At 42.4% G+C, this 13,383-nt stretch overlaps 1 protein-coding gene across 1 annotated transcript in view; it reads right to left on the reverse strand.

Moving 5' to 3' along the window:
* Window positions 1–13,383, reverse strand: part of vps50 (VPS50 EARP/GARPII complex subunit) — a 102,576-nt gene that overhangs the window by 51,186 nt on the left and 38,007 nt on the right. Inside the window, exon 13 of the mRNA XM_084484927.1 lies at window positions 9,504–9,636. Coding sequence (XP_084341053.1) covers window positions 9,504–9,636 — 133 coding nt within the window. The remainder of the gene's footprint in view (window positions 1–9,503; window positions 9,637–13,383) is intronic.

Below are 13,383 nucleotides of genomic sequence, written 5' to 3' on the forward strand. Positions count from 1 at the left end.
CCGGGATGTTCCGGTTGGGCGGTGGTTACTGTAAAATGTGTCAGACTGGGGGGAGCTTCACCTCCCCGGGCCAGCGACTGAACGAGGGCCGACAAACCCACTTCAGTCTCAACAACAAGGCAACGGGGAAAAGCTTTACAAAAACTACTAAATAATTATGGGCTTTATCCCACTTCAAAAAATTATTAATTAGATGTCGGAAAAAAGTTGAATAGAAGGAGAGGGTCTGTATTTTGGCCGTACTGAATCCCAACTTTGGCATTGGTAAATACCCTGGTATACTGTAATACTGTGATACAGCCCAAACCTACTTAACCCTCTCTGGGACAACAGATCCACCCACGGACGGAGCTCCACAAATCCACACATGCACAAACACACACCATCCAAGAAGCATACCCCTCTCTCAACGTGGCCATCAATATTAACCGCTTCCCAGACACAGCTCTACACATCCATACCGCCCTCGCCGCAGGTGTCCCTTTGTCTTGATGTCAATGAGTACAGAAAAAGGCACTGTGATTTCACCAAAAGAACCATACCTGTGTTCGGAGAAAAGTTGAAAATCCACAAACTGGTTGGCAGAGACTGAGAACGAGATAGATGTTTACTCCTGTTTTCTCTCAATTACGTCTTATTTGAGTAACGGTGACAAAATGGCGTGGATAACTATGTTGACGATCATCAAGACATTACCAACAACAACAAGCTATACTCTTGAGTATAGATACTCTTGATACTACTTCTCAAGTACCTTATTGTGCGTTAGAGCAGGCATAAAAAAAAAAAAGCATAAAAAAAAAAATGAATCGATAACAATGATGTCAGGGTGAGAATGTCAGCCTTTTTTTTTTGTCGCTAGTCGTTTTCAGTTTTGGTCGGCGTGCCAACCTGCCCTCCCCTGTGTCACCCCAATCGCCCGAGTGTCCGTCCCGCCAACCTGCCGTCCACTCCCATCACAGAAACGAGCTCCTGTGATAAGGCCACGTGCTGTCGGCCATCCGGTCACTCGTCATTAGATCCGGCGTGTTCCATCCGCCTTCCTCTTTTTCCCCCCCACTTTCCCTCTAGCAGTAGCTTAACGCCTCTGTCAGCTGGAATCAAGAGTGGCTGACACGGGCCGGAGACAGGCGGGGCCCGCGGACTGACAGTGAGCAGAGGGGAAGGAGGTGGGACGGCGTGGAAGGAGCCAGGCGTCGGTCTTAAGGTCGAGGCACAGAATGACGGGTCAATAATGACCTTGACTTTGCGACCTGCCGCAGATAAGTAATATATCACTCGGGTCAGGGGGAGAGAGAGAGGGACAGAGAGAGAGAGAGAGAGAGAGAGAGAGAGAGAGAGAGAGAGAGAGAGAGAGAGAGAGACCACAGCACCCACACACTGTTATTGAGTCTGCTTTTTCCAGGACAATTTTCTCACAAATACAATTGTTGGAGAAATCACTTTTGCCAGCACTTAGCTGCAGGTAAGTGATGCTGGGCATGTCATTATCGGAAGGAACAGAGACTGGTGGTCAATACGTCAGAATGCTGCTATGTTTGATTTCTCCACTGCATGTATGACACTCATTCAACACTCATCTCAAATCCACCAAGCCTTTTGGATAACGTTTTCTCTTACCCAAAGATCACCAAGCCTCTATACAGCGTCCATTGAGCAGCACAAGGACCCTTTATACCATCTAATAGCTGACTGAATCGCTCTACTGCAACCAACCATTGAGGCAATGAGGGTTTCTCAAGGTTAAACAAAGGTCGTCCGATCTTACATTGACCGCTCTGAAGACCCACCCAACACAGGAGAAAGTGCCAGAAATGTCCAAATACTTCAGACAAGTACAATATTCACTGTGTCAGTGAGCAATAATGACAGAGCGCAGCAGTCATAAAATTGACAACAATGTGACCTTTTAAGCCAGCTTTTATTAAGCACATGGTTAATGTCAATCAAACTGTGAACCGACTTTGTGAATTTACATTTTACAATACATTTATAAATACTTCCTTGAGTCAGTATTGACCTTCAGTCTAAGTGCTGGGCATCTTTCACCATTTCTGGGAAGCTGACAATCATTGAAGAAACAGCGAAGATCCATCAAGGAGCATTTGTGATGCGCTTGAAATGAATAAAGAAGAAATACGAGATACACAGACTATGGACAAAAATAGTCAATTGTGTGCCGAACCACAAAAGCAACACAGAGATACCGTCCTGTTAAATACACCACAATGAAATCCACATCAAGCACATCAAGCTTTTTATATGGAGGTTGGATTTGGTTGAGAATATGCTCCATCTTTAACCTCTATGCCTTTATTTCTGAAAGGAGGGAAAGAAAGCTCCTCTGTACTGTGCCATAATAACTATAAAACAACTGCAAGTACACATAGAATGAGACTTTGGGGTGAACTTTAAATTGAATAAACGAATGGCCCTTAATGACCATGAAGTGACGGCATAAAGACCGCTATTAACAGTAATATAGTAATAGGGTAAACTACCCATAAAATACAAGGTGTCTACCAACTGCTCGCTTTGTCCAAGCCTTGAATGCTGAAAGAAAAATAGACTATTTTTCAAATTGAGAATGGGGCTCTTAAATTTTTTTGGGCCATTTCTGCGATTGAATGAAGTTTACAAATGCTGCATCAAAATTTGATGAATCTTCCAAGATTACACGAGTGCTATTGTCTTCTTCCATTCAAAATCAATTGATATTGGAGACTCGTAATGCGTATCTTATGTACTATCCGAAAAGTATCAACAAATATTTAAATGTTGTTTTGCTGCTGTTTAACAATTGTGCTTAATTGGAAAGTCCTCGAATGAAACACCACATAATACACCTAATCCTGGTGCAACGGATAGTTCTACAAACAGGATTAACCTTAAATCATCTCCTCTATACATTGCCTGCCAACTGATCCCTATGCACTTACGACCTTCAAAACACGCACACACAGCATTGACAGTAGGGCGACAGGAATGGATGGGAAACATCTAGACGGCGCGAGCTTACAGCAGCGTACGAGAAAGAGCCGGGTGAATTAAAACAACCGTGAGATTTCTCCTTCAGCCCTTTGACTTTAAATGTCAATGGGAGGTCGTTTCATCCAGTTTGTGTACAGCACACCCCCAGCATCAGAGCTAATCTCTCTCCCAGGGATGGGATCTGGATTGCCCTACATTGTGCATCCGGCAGAGAGGGTTCACTGCACTCCAGGGAAGGAGCAAGGGCAGGAAGGAATTTTAAAGGATTTTTTATTTTTTCATTGTGTAATCATTATCCATAGCAACACCGTTACCATTCATAATGACTCTCCTCCGGTAGCAGGCTCTGTGATTCTCGTTTGGGTGAATTGTGTTCACTTTATAGCTATACAAACGATTTCAATTTGGAACCTCTTTAAAAAAGGACACCTTCGTGAATAGTTATTTTACTATCCTCGGCAATGTAGATAACTTAGGGCAATGGAGATAACTCAAAACTGGAGTTGGAGTGAATCTGAGGCACTCTGTGTAAGGCGGAGGAGGCCACTGACGGAGAGAGAATATACACAGAGTGGGCAGGTAATCATGGGGCTTGAGAATAGATGTGTCCAGTATATTTGGAGAGTTTAAGGAATACACTGACTGACACTCTCTCTCTCACACACACACACACTTTCCGTTGGACTGACAATGCACTAGAAGGATAGTTACAAGCCCATTACCACCTTAACCGGCATGATTTTTAATCCCGGGTCGAAGGGTATAAGGTAACATTACCGGTTGTCAGGGATGGATCCGTGTGTGCGTTTGATCGCTAAGCTGCAGGTATTATGGGACAGCTAATTAGATGCTATTTCCATTACATCACATATCAAGTTCCAGCAGCCAAGGTTAACTTCTGGCATTTTATGCTAATTTCATGACCTGTGTGCGTGTGCGTGTGCATGCGTGCGTGCGTGCGTGCGTGCGTGCGTGCGTGCGTGCGTGTATTAGTGTGAGTATGTGTGTTAGTGTGTGCATGTGTGTATGTGCGTGCGTGCTTTACTAATACGAAACACCACCTTAAGACAATGTTTGACGAGAACACACATGTTCTCACATGTCCCCATTTATCTCAACCTCAGTCCTTACCCACCGTGCCGTCCTACCTCCAGAGAGAGTGCCCTTCCTCCGAATTCTCCATGGCAAACCCTTTTTCTCAAAGCAGAAACTACCTCCACTCATTCGGTTTTCTTGCCAGCTGTGTGAAAGTGCCACTCATTATTTCCAAATACTTTTTCCGGTTTAGGAGTCGGCTCCAGGAACAAAACTCTGGGGAAATATTTGAAAATGTGTCGCGGCAGAATGCAAATGCTGACCCATCGTGGTGGGAAACCATTAAAGCTAGCGCCGGCGTGCGTGTCCCTGCAGGTCTTAAATGTATAACTGCATGTGACGAATAAACTTTTATTTGACCGGGTGACACCTCAAATTACCACATCCATCAGGGCTTTAACCATATGGAAACCGTGCCTCTCCGTGGGCTCAGTTGGGGGGGGGGGATGGTAATAACAGTCAGTCGCACCGACAAGTCAGCGGATCCCAAGGTGTGGCGGATGTGACACGGGGAAAGGGGCGAGGAGGTGAAATATACATGAGGCTTGACACACACTCTCACTGGGGGAGATTGAGGTTGGGACCCCTGAGGAAGCAGTGGAGGGAAAGTGCGAGAGAGAGAGAGAGCGAGAGAGAGAACGAGAGAGAGATCGAGCAAGAGAGAGAGAGAGAGAGAGAGAGAGAGAGACACAGACAGGGATGGAGGGAGACGGAAAGAAACAAAGAACGGCTCAACCAACAAACGAATAAGAGACCAAAGGAGAACATGATTGACAGACAATATGACAAAAGGCAGAGTAACTTAGGTTGCTTCCAAACTGAGAAAAAAAAAGGAGAAATGATTGTGAAACGACTCCATCTCCTGGGACTGGCAGGTGGAGCGCTACGAGATCAGAGAGTAGAATAGTAATCGAGTCCAGTGGGTAAAACTATGTAAAAGAGGAGGCAGCAGGAAGTGCATGACCAAAAAAGGAGAGAGGAAGTAATTACAATACTGTGACGCAGCATGACAGAGGGAATGCGTCACTGCAGTATCGAGCACAGTTTAGGCTTGTCCCCTTTGCAGAGAAGGCGACAGACAGAGATGATAGGTTTGAATACAAAATAGTAGGTGAGAGAAGACTGAGAGTTGCAAGCTAGAATTAAGCGAGACGAAAGACACCATGAAATTAAATTTGACTTGCTTTTCCACTTTTTTCCCTTTTCCACAACAGTCATTTCCACATTGATTTTATTCATTGATTCAAGGAAGCATGCCAAAAGTTTAAAATGATGAAAAGTTTATTCCGAAAGTCAAAATCCATTTCTAATCAATGTCACAAATATAATCCGAGAAAAAGATGGCATGCTGTTGCTTTGCCCAATTTGGGCATTAATGTTTCCGCTATCTAAAGCATGCCAAGAGCTTAAGCACAACATAATCCATTGAAATCGTGACAAATCAAATTTCTCCTCTGTTTTGTCATGTGCTAAAACCCTGTTTTACTTCATACATAATTGTAAGGAAATTTGATTTCACTTATTTTGTGACTTTAAAAAGTGCATTCCTTTTGTCAGAGAGAAAGTAGCAGCCAGTTGTTTATTACCGGCAGAAAAAACACTATAAACCTGAATATGAGATGTGTCATCTGGGAGTGTAACCATGAACTTTTAAAATATCGATAAAAAATGGAATTTGTCTGCCAGAACTTGTGCGAGGGTTGCTTGAGCAGTTGCCCTCAAGCAACCCTCGGGGCCCTCCGACAGCCAACACTGACATGCAGCAGGGCCCAACAACATGACACTGACCCCGGTGTGCTGGGGGGGCATTCTGCTGACCACATGAAGCTGCAGAGGGTTATATAGAAGAAGAGTTCAGCCTCAAGAACAAATATCGTATATTGTGTTGGGAAATTGTCTGGGAAAGCAAAACATTTCACACTCTGCACTTTTATCAACACTGCGTACGCACGCAATGTGAATATTTGAAACTTTACACATCTCTTGGAGGGGGAGAGAGTGGTTTCATAACACTAAATCAAATTATACTATTAGGAAGTGTTAACCGATAGCCAGCTCGGAGAATAGAGAAAGGACATTCTCACACCACATACGTGGTCCTCAATAGAAGAAAGTCCCTTCAAAATGTAAGATGTATATTTATGTACCACCAATATACATTGGTGGTACATAAATATATGTTTGATTCAATATCCACTCAAGGCTGTCAAGTAAGGCATCACAATGAACATTGGGAAAGGCAAAACAAAAAAACGTCTGCCATTGAAAACATCTACGTTCACAGTGACCTGGTCATCACAGCCTTGTGAAGCAAGGAGCTTCAGAGCTGGGGGAAAAAAACAGAACAAGAAAATGCACCGCTTTCACCAAAGGCCCAGCGTGAGTCAGGATACGGAGCATAACTACTGAGGAAAATATGAAAAATATTTAAAAAAAGAGAATAAAGAAAAAAACTGGTCATGGACCATTCAGAAAAGCAATTTGCCTGCTGATAGCGCAGGCAAATGAAGATGCCGAGAGGGGGTGTCTCAGTGAAGACCCCTGGCACGAGTAGCGAGGTGCAATAGCAGGCAACGAGAAGTGTAATTGTCAATTTTCAATCTAGGTTGGCACAGACCATCCCATCAGTCAGTGGTACGGAGCAAGCTGATTAGCTGGGGTTATATCCTCTAGATCCTGATGTGGCCGTGCCATCTCAATACAGTCGCTAAATATTATCAGCTGGCTTAAAAGGGGGAATATTGAAGAGGTTTAAAATAGATATATGAAGTATTAGCAATCGCCCTCTTCCGCCTTCTTCCTACACATACGACTTAGTATAAAAAAAGGAACAAAATAAACTGGGTCTCGACTGAACAATTATTTGCCTTTTTAGCCATCTGTTGTTTGTGGAGCTGTAATTGAAAAGCTGGTACGCAGCCCGGTCATTTGGACAGTTTGATAGTTTCAAAACCTGAATGGTCAAATGGAAGCTAAGTCACGGCTTATGTCACGTTGGCGAGCGCTTTCACATAATATGCGCTGTAGCCTGTGTCATAGAATGTTCCAGTGCAGTACGTCCCCTAACAAGTGTGTCCCGCGCTGGCTAATCCTCAGGGTTATTTCACGCTGCTCGCCTCCATTTTTTAGGTGCCACAGTATGTTTTAAAACCGAGCTCAGATGACACGGCGTGAAAACCAATTCAGCGGTGATAGTTTTGTTTGCGGGGGAGGGTGTGGTCTCAGTGCGTGTCAATACCACCGCCCAGAGTTTACCAGCGCAGCAGAGTCTTTTGTCAAACAAAGAGCGATGGCCATGGATTTTCCTACGCTCAGGTGCACCTCCGCACATGGAGCTTGACAGCCTGAAATCTGCATTAATCAAAGGAGACCCGGTGCACGGTCCATGGCAAATCCACTGTGGCAGGTAGGGTGGAGAACCTGGTCAATATTACCTTCCTAAACAACCACTTCATTAGGCTGGTGTGGGTGACATTGATTACGGTTACCCTTTACTGCCTGGTTGAAAGTGCTCTGCAGGTAGACTTTCTCGTGTGTGTGTGTGTATGTGTGTGTGTGTGTGGTTTGCGTGTATGTGTGTGTACGTGTGTGTGTACATTTGCGTGTGTGTACGTTTGCATGTACATGTGCGTACCTGTGTATGTACATGTGTGTGTACGTGTGCCTGCATGTGTGCCTGTGTGTGCGTGCGTGTGCGTGTTTGTACGCCTCTGCATATCCTTGCGTGTGTATGATTTTCAGGGGCCTGGTCATTAGGCAGGTTGATGGGTACTGGTTTGAGACCAAGGTCAGTATCCCTGCAAGTGTGTTTGACAAACTAACCAGCATAAGTGAATCACCAATAGGACCGAGGGTCACCTTCAGTTGAAGGACAGAGGTGACACCAAGATCGCAATGACAAAGTGCATCCCTCCTCAGTGGAAACTCAAGGGTGTCCTATATATATATATATATATATATATATATATTATATATATATATATATCATTGAGGTGAGCATGTCTACCTCAAATGAAGGATCCTGAGGTCTTTGACTGAGAGATTTCTGATGGCCTTCACAAGCCCACCCCATCGCCAACATCTCTTTAAATTGCCAACAATAAACAAGTGCTTTATGTGTCCTCACGGAATCACAATCACAATTCAAACACTTTTGGAAAAGAATACTTAAATTTAAACAAAAAACAAACCAGAGGTTCCCTGATTCATTGGACCGACATGGTTTTCTGTTTAGTTTTATTGCGTGACACGTTTTCAAAGAGTAACATTCCTCTATGTGGTATTTAAAGCAATCATTTGGACAAAATAATAGACCATTAAACAGTGTAGGTAATAGGAAGCCATCCAAAATCATGCAATTTACATATTTCGGGCATGTGATTGTTTATCCCTGAAAGCAAATTAATAGGTCAAATTTGCTATCAAACTACATTTATTGTTACACATAGTCAACAAAAAGGGCAATGTATTCACATTAATGGGATGAGATTGAACTAGGACAAATTAGGCATGATAATTGTATGGTAATTACTTTTGGAGTTTTACATATTAATGTTTGTAGAAGCTTAAAGGATTTATAATAGGGTGGATGACAAGCGCGACAAGTAAGGTCACCGAATGTCAACGTAAAGTAGTATGTAGCCAACGTTTGCAAACGCCCAGGTACGTTTTCTGGGGTAACCAATAACAGCAAATCTAATTTCTCGGACAGCATGCCACCCAATTTCTAATTTCTCAGAGTGGCTGATTTATATTTTACCTATTTGACTTCTACTTAATCAAATCGGAATAAATCTGAGCAGTCTGCAAGTGGCATTAATACAGAAGTAGCAGCCAGATATGTTCAATTCTTCCCAAAACGGAGAGCCAGTGATGACAAGAATCTATGAGTCTGGAATCATTATCGATGAGAATTGTAAAAGCCTTTTAATGAATATAATAAAAATATATATATTTCTGCTGCTAGTTATTAAAAAAATAACAAAACGTCACGTTACATCTAGTCACCTTTATTAACGTTTTTTCATTTCATCATAATGAAATAGCCGCAGGTGACATTAGCTAACATAACGTTAACTTAATAATAACCATTCAATCAGGCAACTACCCATACAGCTGTAGTTTACATCATGTGGCAATATCAATTGTGGGGGAGCTGTGTTCAACGCATTCATGCTAAAAATGAACTTTCTGCACATGTTGAATGTTGCTGTAACGTAATAACGTTACAGTACACATTAGCTTGGTAGCTGGTAGCTGCCACTTGTGATAGTAGCACAACGATAGCTGGATCGATATTTAAACATCATTATCAATAAATGAGGTCTCAATGACTAATATTACTGTTTCCCTGGAAGTAAGGGGGGAAAAAGGGATGTGATACCATGGACAGGCAACCAAATGAAATGCACCGTTACCTTGGGTGGCGGGGCCCTCCTTGTTGTCCAGTTCTTCGTGCCACTGCATGGTAGAGTGGTAGCTGAGCATCACTTCCCACAATGCCTTGCACAGGTCCGTCAGGCAGGGGATGTAGCTGTCCGGAGTGATATGCTGCCAATAGAATAAGAGATGCAATTACAAATCCTTTCAGTAAATTAACAATATAAACTTTACAGAGTACCTTGTTTTGTTAGGACACAGTGCCATTACATTTCTATAAACGGTTCTGCATCGCATACAATTTTGATGACAGATTAGACAGGGTTTGATTTTAATGTGCTTAGTAGTAAACAGAATGGTAGATGACAGAAAAATGATTAGTTATTGGTATATTAAATGTGTTCAAAATATCCTTCAATGCTACAAAAAAATTTAAAAGCATATTTCTGCTGTTTTGTATTATTTGACATTGGGGAACATGGATATATCGTCTATAAATGACTATAGCATTTCAATTACATAGCAGCCTGGCATGTCTTCAGGGAGATATAGAGGCTTTCAAAAGCACAGATTCAATTAGAATGAGATTTATTCCTATGCCTGAATAAAAAATGACTTAATCAAACAAAACATAGTGGAGGCATCCCATAAGGACACTGCCCCTAATGCAACACTGTTTACTGATGTCAAACCGTCAAATAGGTTCATAAACTAAGTAAACACGGCCCATTTCCCTTGCCAAGTATGTTATGGCATCCATTGAGATAATTTGGCCATGGGCATAATAAAATACTGTATAACATTGTATCACATCGGAAGAGCCTATTTTTTTGCGGAAGAAAACTAAGAAAAGAAAACGAACAATAGTCAAGGATGCGTACTGAACTAAGGTTTGGCAGTGTTCGCCCAAATATTCAGAGTGCACACGGACGACAGTGACGGACCACCGACAAAATCTGAGTATCCAGGCCTGTACACCGGCCCTCCCCAGACCACCTCCATACAGAAACGACATGAAAAATATATTGCCTGGAAAAATACATCCCCACAGTTGACAGCTTCCCAGCATGATATTTATTAATGTTCACCAGTAATAGAACATACCCCCTGCTGTCCTTTACAAACTTTTTATAGTAATGACACAAAACCTCCATCAATTTAATGGATTTTGGAATACAGGCGAGAGCAACGCTTGGCAAAGAAAAAAAAAAGCGAATAGCCCTAGGATTCCACCAAAGAAATTATATGTCACAGTTTACTTTTGAACAGGGCCACGGGGGACCTAGCGAGTGAACCGTGAGCCAGGGAATGGAGCATCGATGTGGGGTACAGGACAGCAGACCAACACCCCACGGAGCGTTCAACAGAGCATGTCCTTGGATGTGGATTGATGACCGCAAGTGATCAGCCGATGAGATATCATTAAATATGAAATATGTAATCATTTTGCCATGTTTTTTTCATGTCAGTATGCCATTGTTATGAATGTGGAATGTATTATGATCTCCTCCTTCGTCTCTTTGAAATGACAACAATGACTAACAGCCCCAGAAATATTACTTCAAAACATAATTGAACGCCAAACATTACTTGCTAATGTATTACATTAATATTATTAATAAAAAAAGTTAACGGTTATTTTTAATTGGTATGTTAATTTGACAACTTTTATTATCCCAGTACAGATTTTTCCTGCGTTTTAATAGTTTTAATTTATTTGCAACTAGAAGCAAAGTGGAAGAAAATATGTTTTGGGACATTTTATCACCCAAACTGTTGGGCATGTTGATCAGTTGATGCAATGTAATAAATTAAAATAATTTATTCTGTCCTATTTTTACACACTTTAATCAATTTAAAAAATATATATCACACTAGTGTTATGAAACACCAGACACAACTGCCAGATAAGTCCAGACGTTTCCGTCTCAGCCATCCCTGATTTTGTGGTCTGTAATTAGTGATGGTGAGCCCCTCGACGCACTAAATAGATGCAGATGATTTTCATTAACGATTACAAAGCGCCTTCTGCACCACTGGCCAGATAGTCAAGCTAATGAAGTTCATGTAATAGAGTCTTAGATTTGACTGTTGCATCTGCTCTGGCAGCCATCCATAGCATGTTGCCTGGCAACTGAGGAGTGGGGAGTGGGGAGAGAATTAGTGTTGGGGGAGGGGAGGGGTGTTAAGGTGTGTGTGTCGGATGAAGGGGTATGTCTGTGCATCAGGGAAGCCGGTTAATATGTGTGTATATCTTGTGTTTTATATATATTTTCTCAGCAGGAACTGCTATATTTTGCCTGGTCTGTTGGGAGTTGGGGTTCTACAGATCTATCGGTGTCCTGCATTGTTTTCATACGCGTGCGAGCAGGACAGCACACAGTTGATGCGAAACAAAATAAGGGGGAATACGCTTAAGTACCCTCTGTCGGGCGGCACCATCAATATGGTTCCACTTTACATCAGTTCCAAGATTACATCAGCGTTTCTCGCTTGCATTTCCTTATACTTAATTTTCGGTCAACCAAATAAAGCAGACACTAACATGAATAGATTTATTTTCCCCACCCCTAGTATTGGCTTTGCACAGCCTTCCAGCACATGTATGATGTGGGGAGGCTTGAGAAAAAATATTGATCATGGACTTGACTCATCATCTTGACTTTGGAACCACTACTTGTGAAAGGTTTGACCTGTCGCCCGAGGAGTCCAGCCACGTTAAAAACTCGCTCAACAATAGGAAGATGATCATTTCAAATGGTATGTCTGTGTCAATGTACACGTTTGTCTGTGTGTGAATGTTTGTGGTGAACGCATACGCGTAAGAAATAAATGTATAAAGGAATACCCGGGCGAAGGTGGTGCTGATTTAACTGAATCGCTGCAGGCGATCAGAGGTGCAGGGTGACACTAGTCAGCACTTATGCAGAAGTGCCCAGCCAGCAAAGATTGCACCACAGCCTCCTTCGTAAACATCCCACTCCCAAACATCTCCAAGATGAACCCCACTATCACTCTCATGTTTAAACCCCTCATGCACACAAACAAATTATCCTTCAACTGGCTTAACTCTGGGGGAGTGCAAAGTCTAGTTGCCTGGTCCATAATAGTCTAGTCTAGTCAAATCTTAGTCTAGTAGGTTCAGCCAAGCAAGACTATCGCCGTGCCACACTAAAGCATTTGCTTATCGACTTGGTTGTTCAAAAAGGAAATACAAGAAAGTCTCCTTCAATAGACGATATTCCTATGCTTGGTAGCTATAGATAGTTTGCTCGTTTTGATTACCCAGAGACACATGATATGTTTCCGTGATTTGATTGGTTGAATATGGTGTTCCTGGATACATTCGGTTCCTGGCTCAGAGTGACTGAAATAGTTTGGAAGAAAGGCATTCCGTACTGAAGTGTGCGGAATACATCCGTGTAATTGGCTAATCAATTATTGCCCTTCCACCAGCCACTGTGAAAAAGGCCCAGACCATATGGAGGAGTCTACCAAGAGGCAGAGGGGCTCTTCTGCAGCTTCTACAACCCTCAGCAACAACACTCCCAACCGCTTCCATCTTTCATTGCGCAGGGAACCGTAAAAGATAGAAAACATCCTAAAACGCTTTACCAGAGGAAAATAAAAACATCAACAGGGAGTCCTCTGTTCATACGCTTTGACAGCCCAATAAGTCCAAACTTCACCAGACTCATTTCCATTCAAAATAGAGCACAAAACAAAAAAATGATATATGTACATTGGGAAAAAAAGACCACAAATCCACGAAAGACAACAACATGAATGACAAGCTAAAATAAGAGCTTGCTCACGGTCACAGGTTTACATGAAAACACTCCACCGCGCTCCGAGACCAACTAATTACTTGTTGAGATAAACAATAGCACACAATGCCCGCACCCTCTTGAAAAGAAT

This window comes from Micromesistius poutassou (assembly GCF_964030765.1).
Source record: "Micromesistius poutassou genome assembly, chromosome: 20".
Lineage (NCBI taxonomy): Eukaryota > Metazoa > Chordata > Actinopteri > Gadiformes > Gadidae > Micromesistius > Micromesistius poutassou.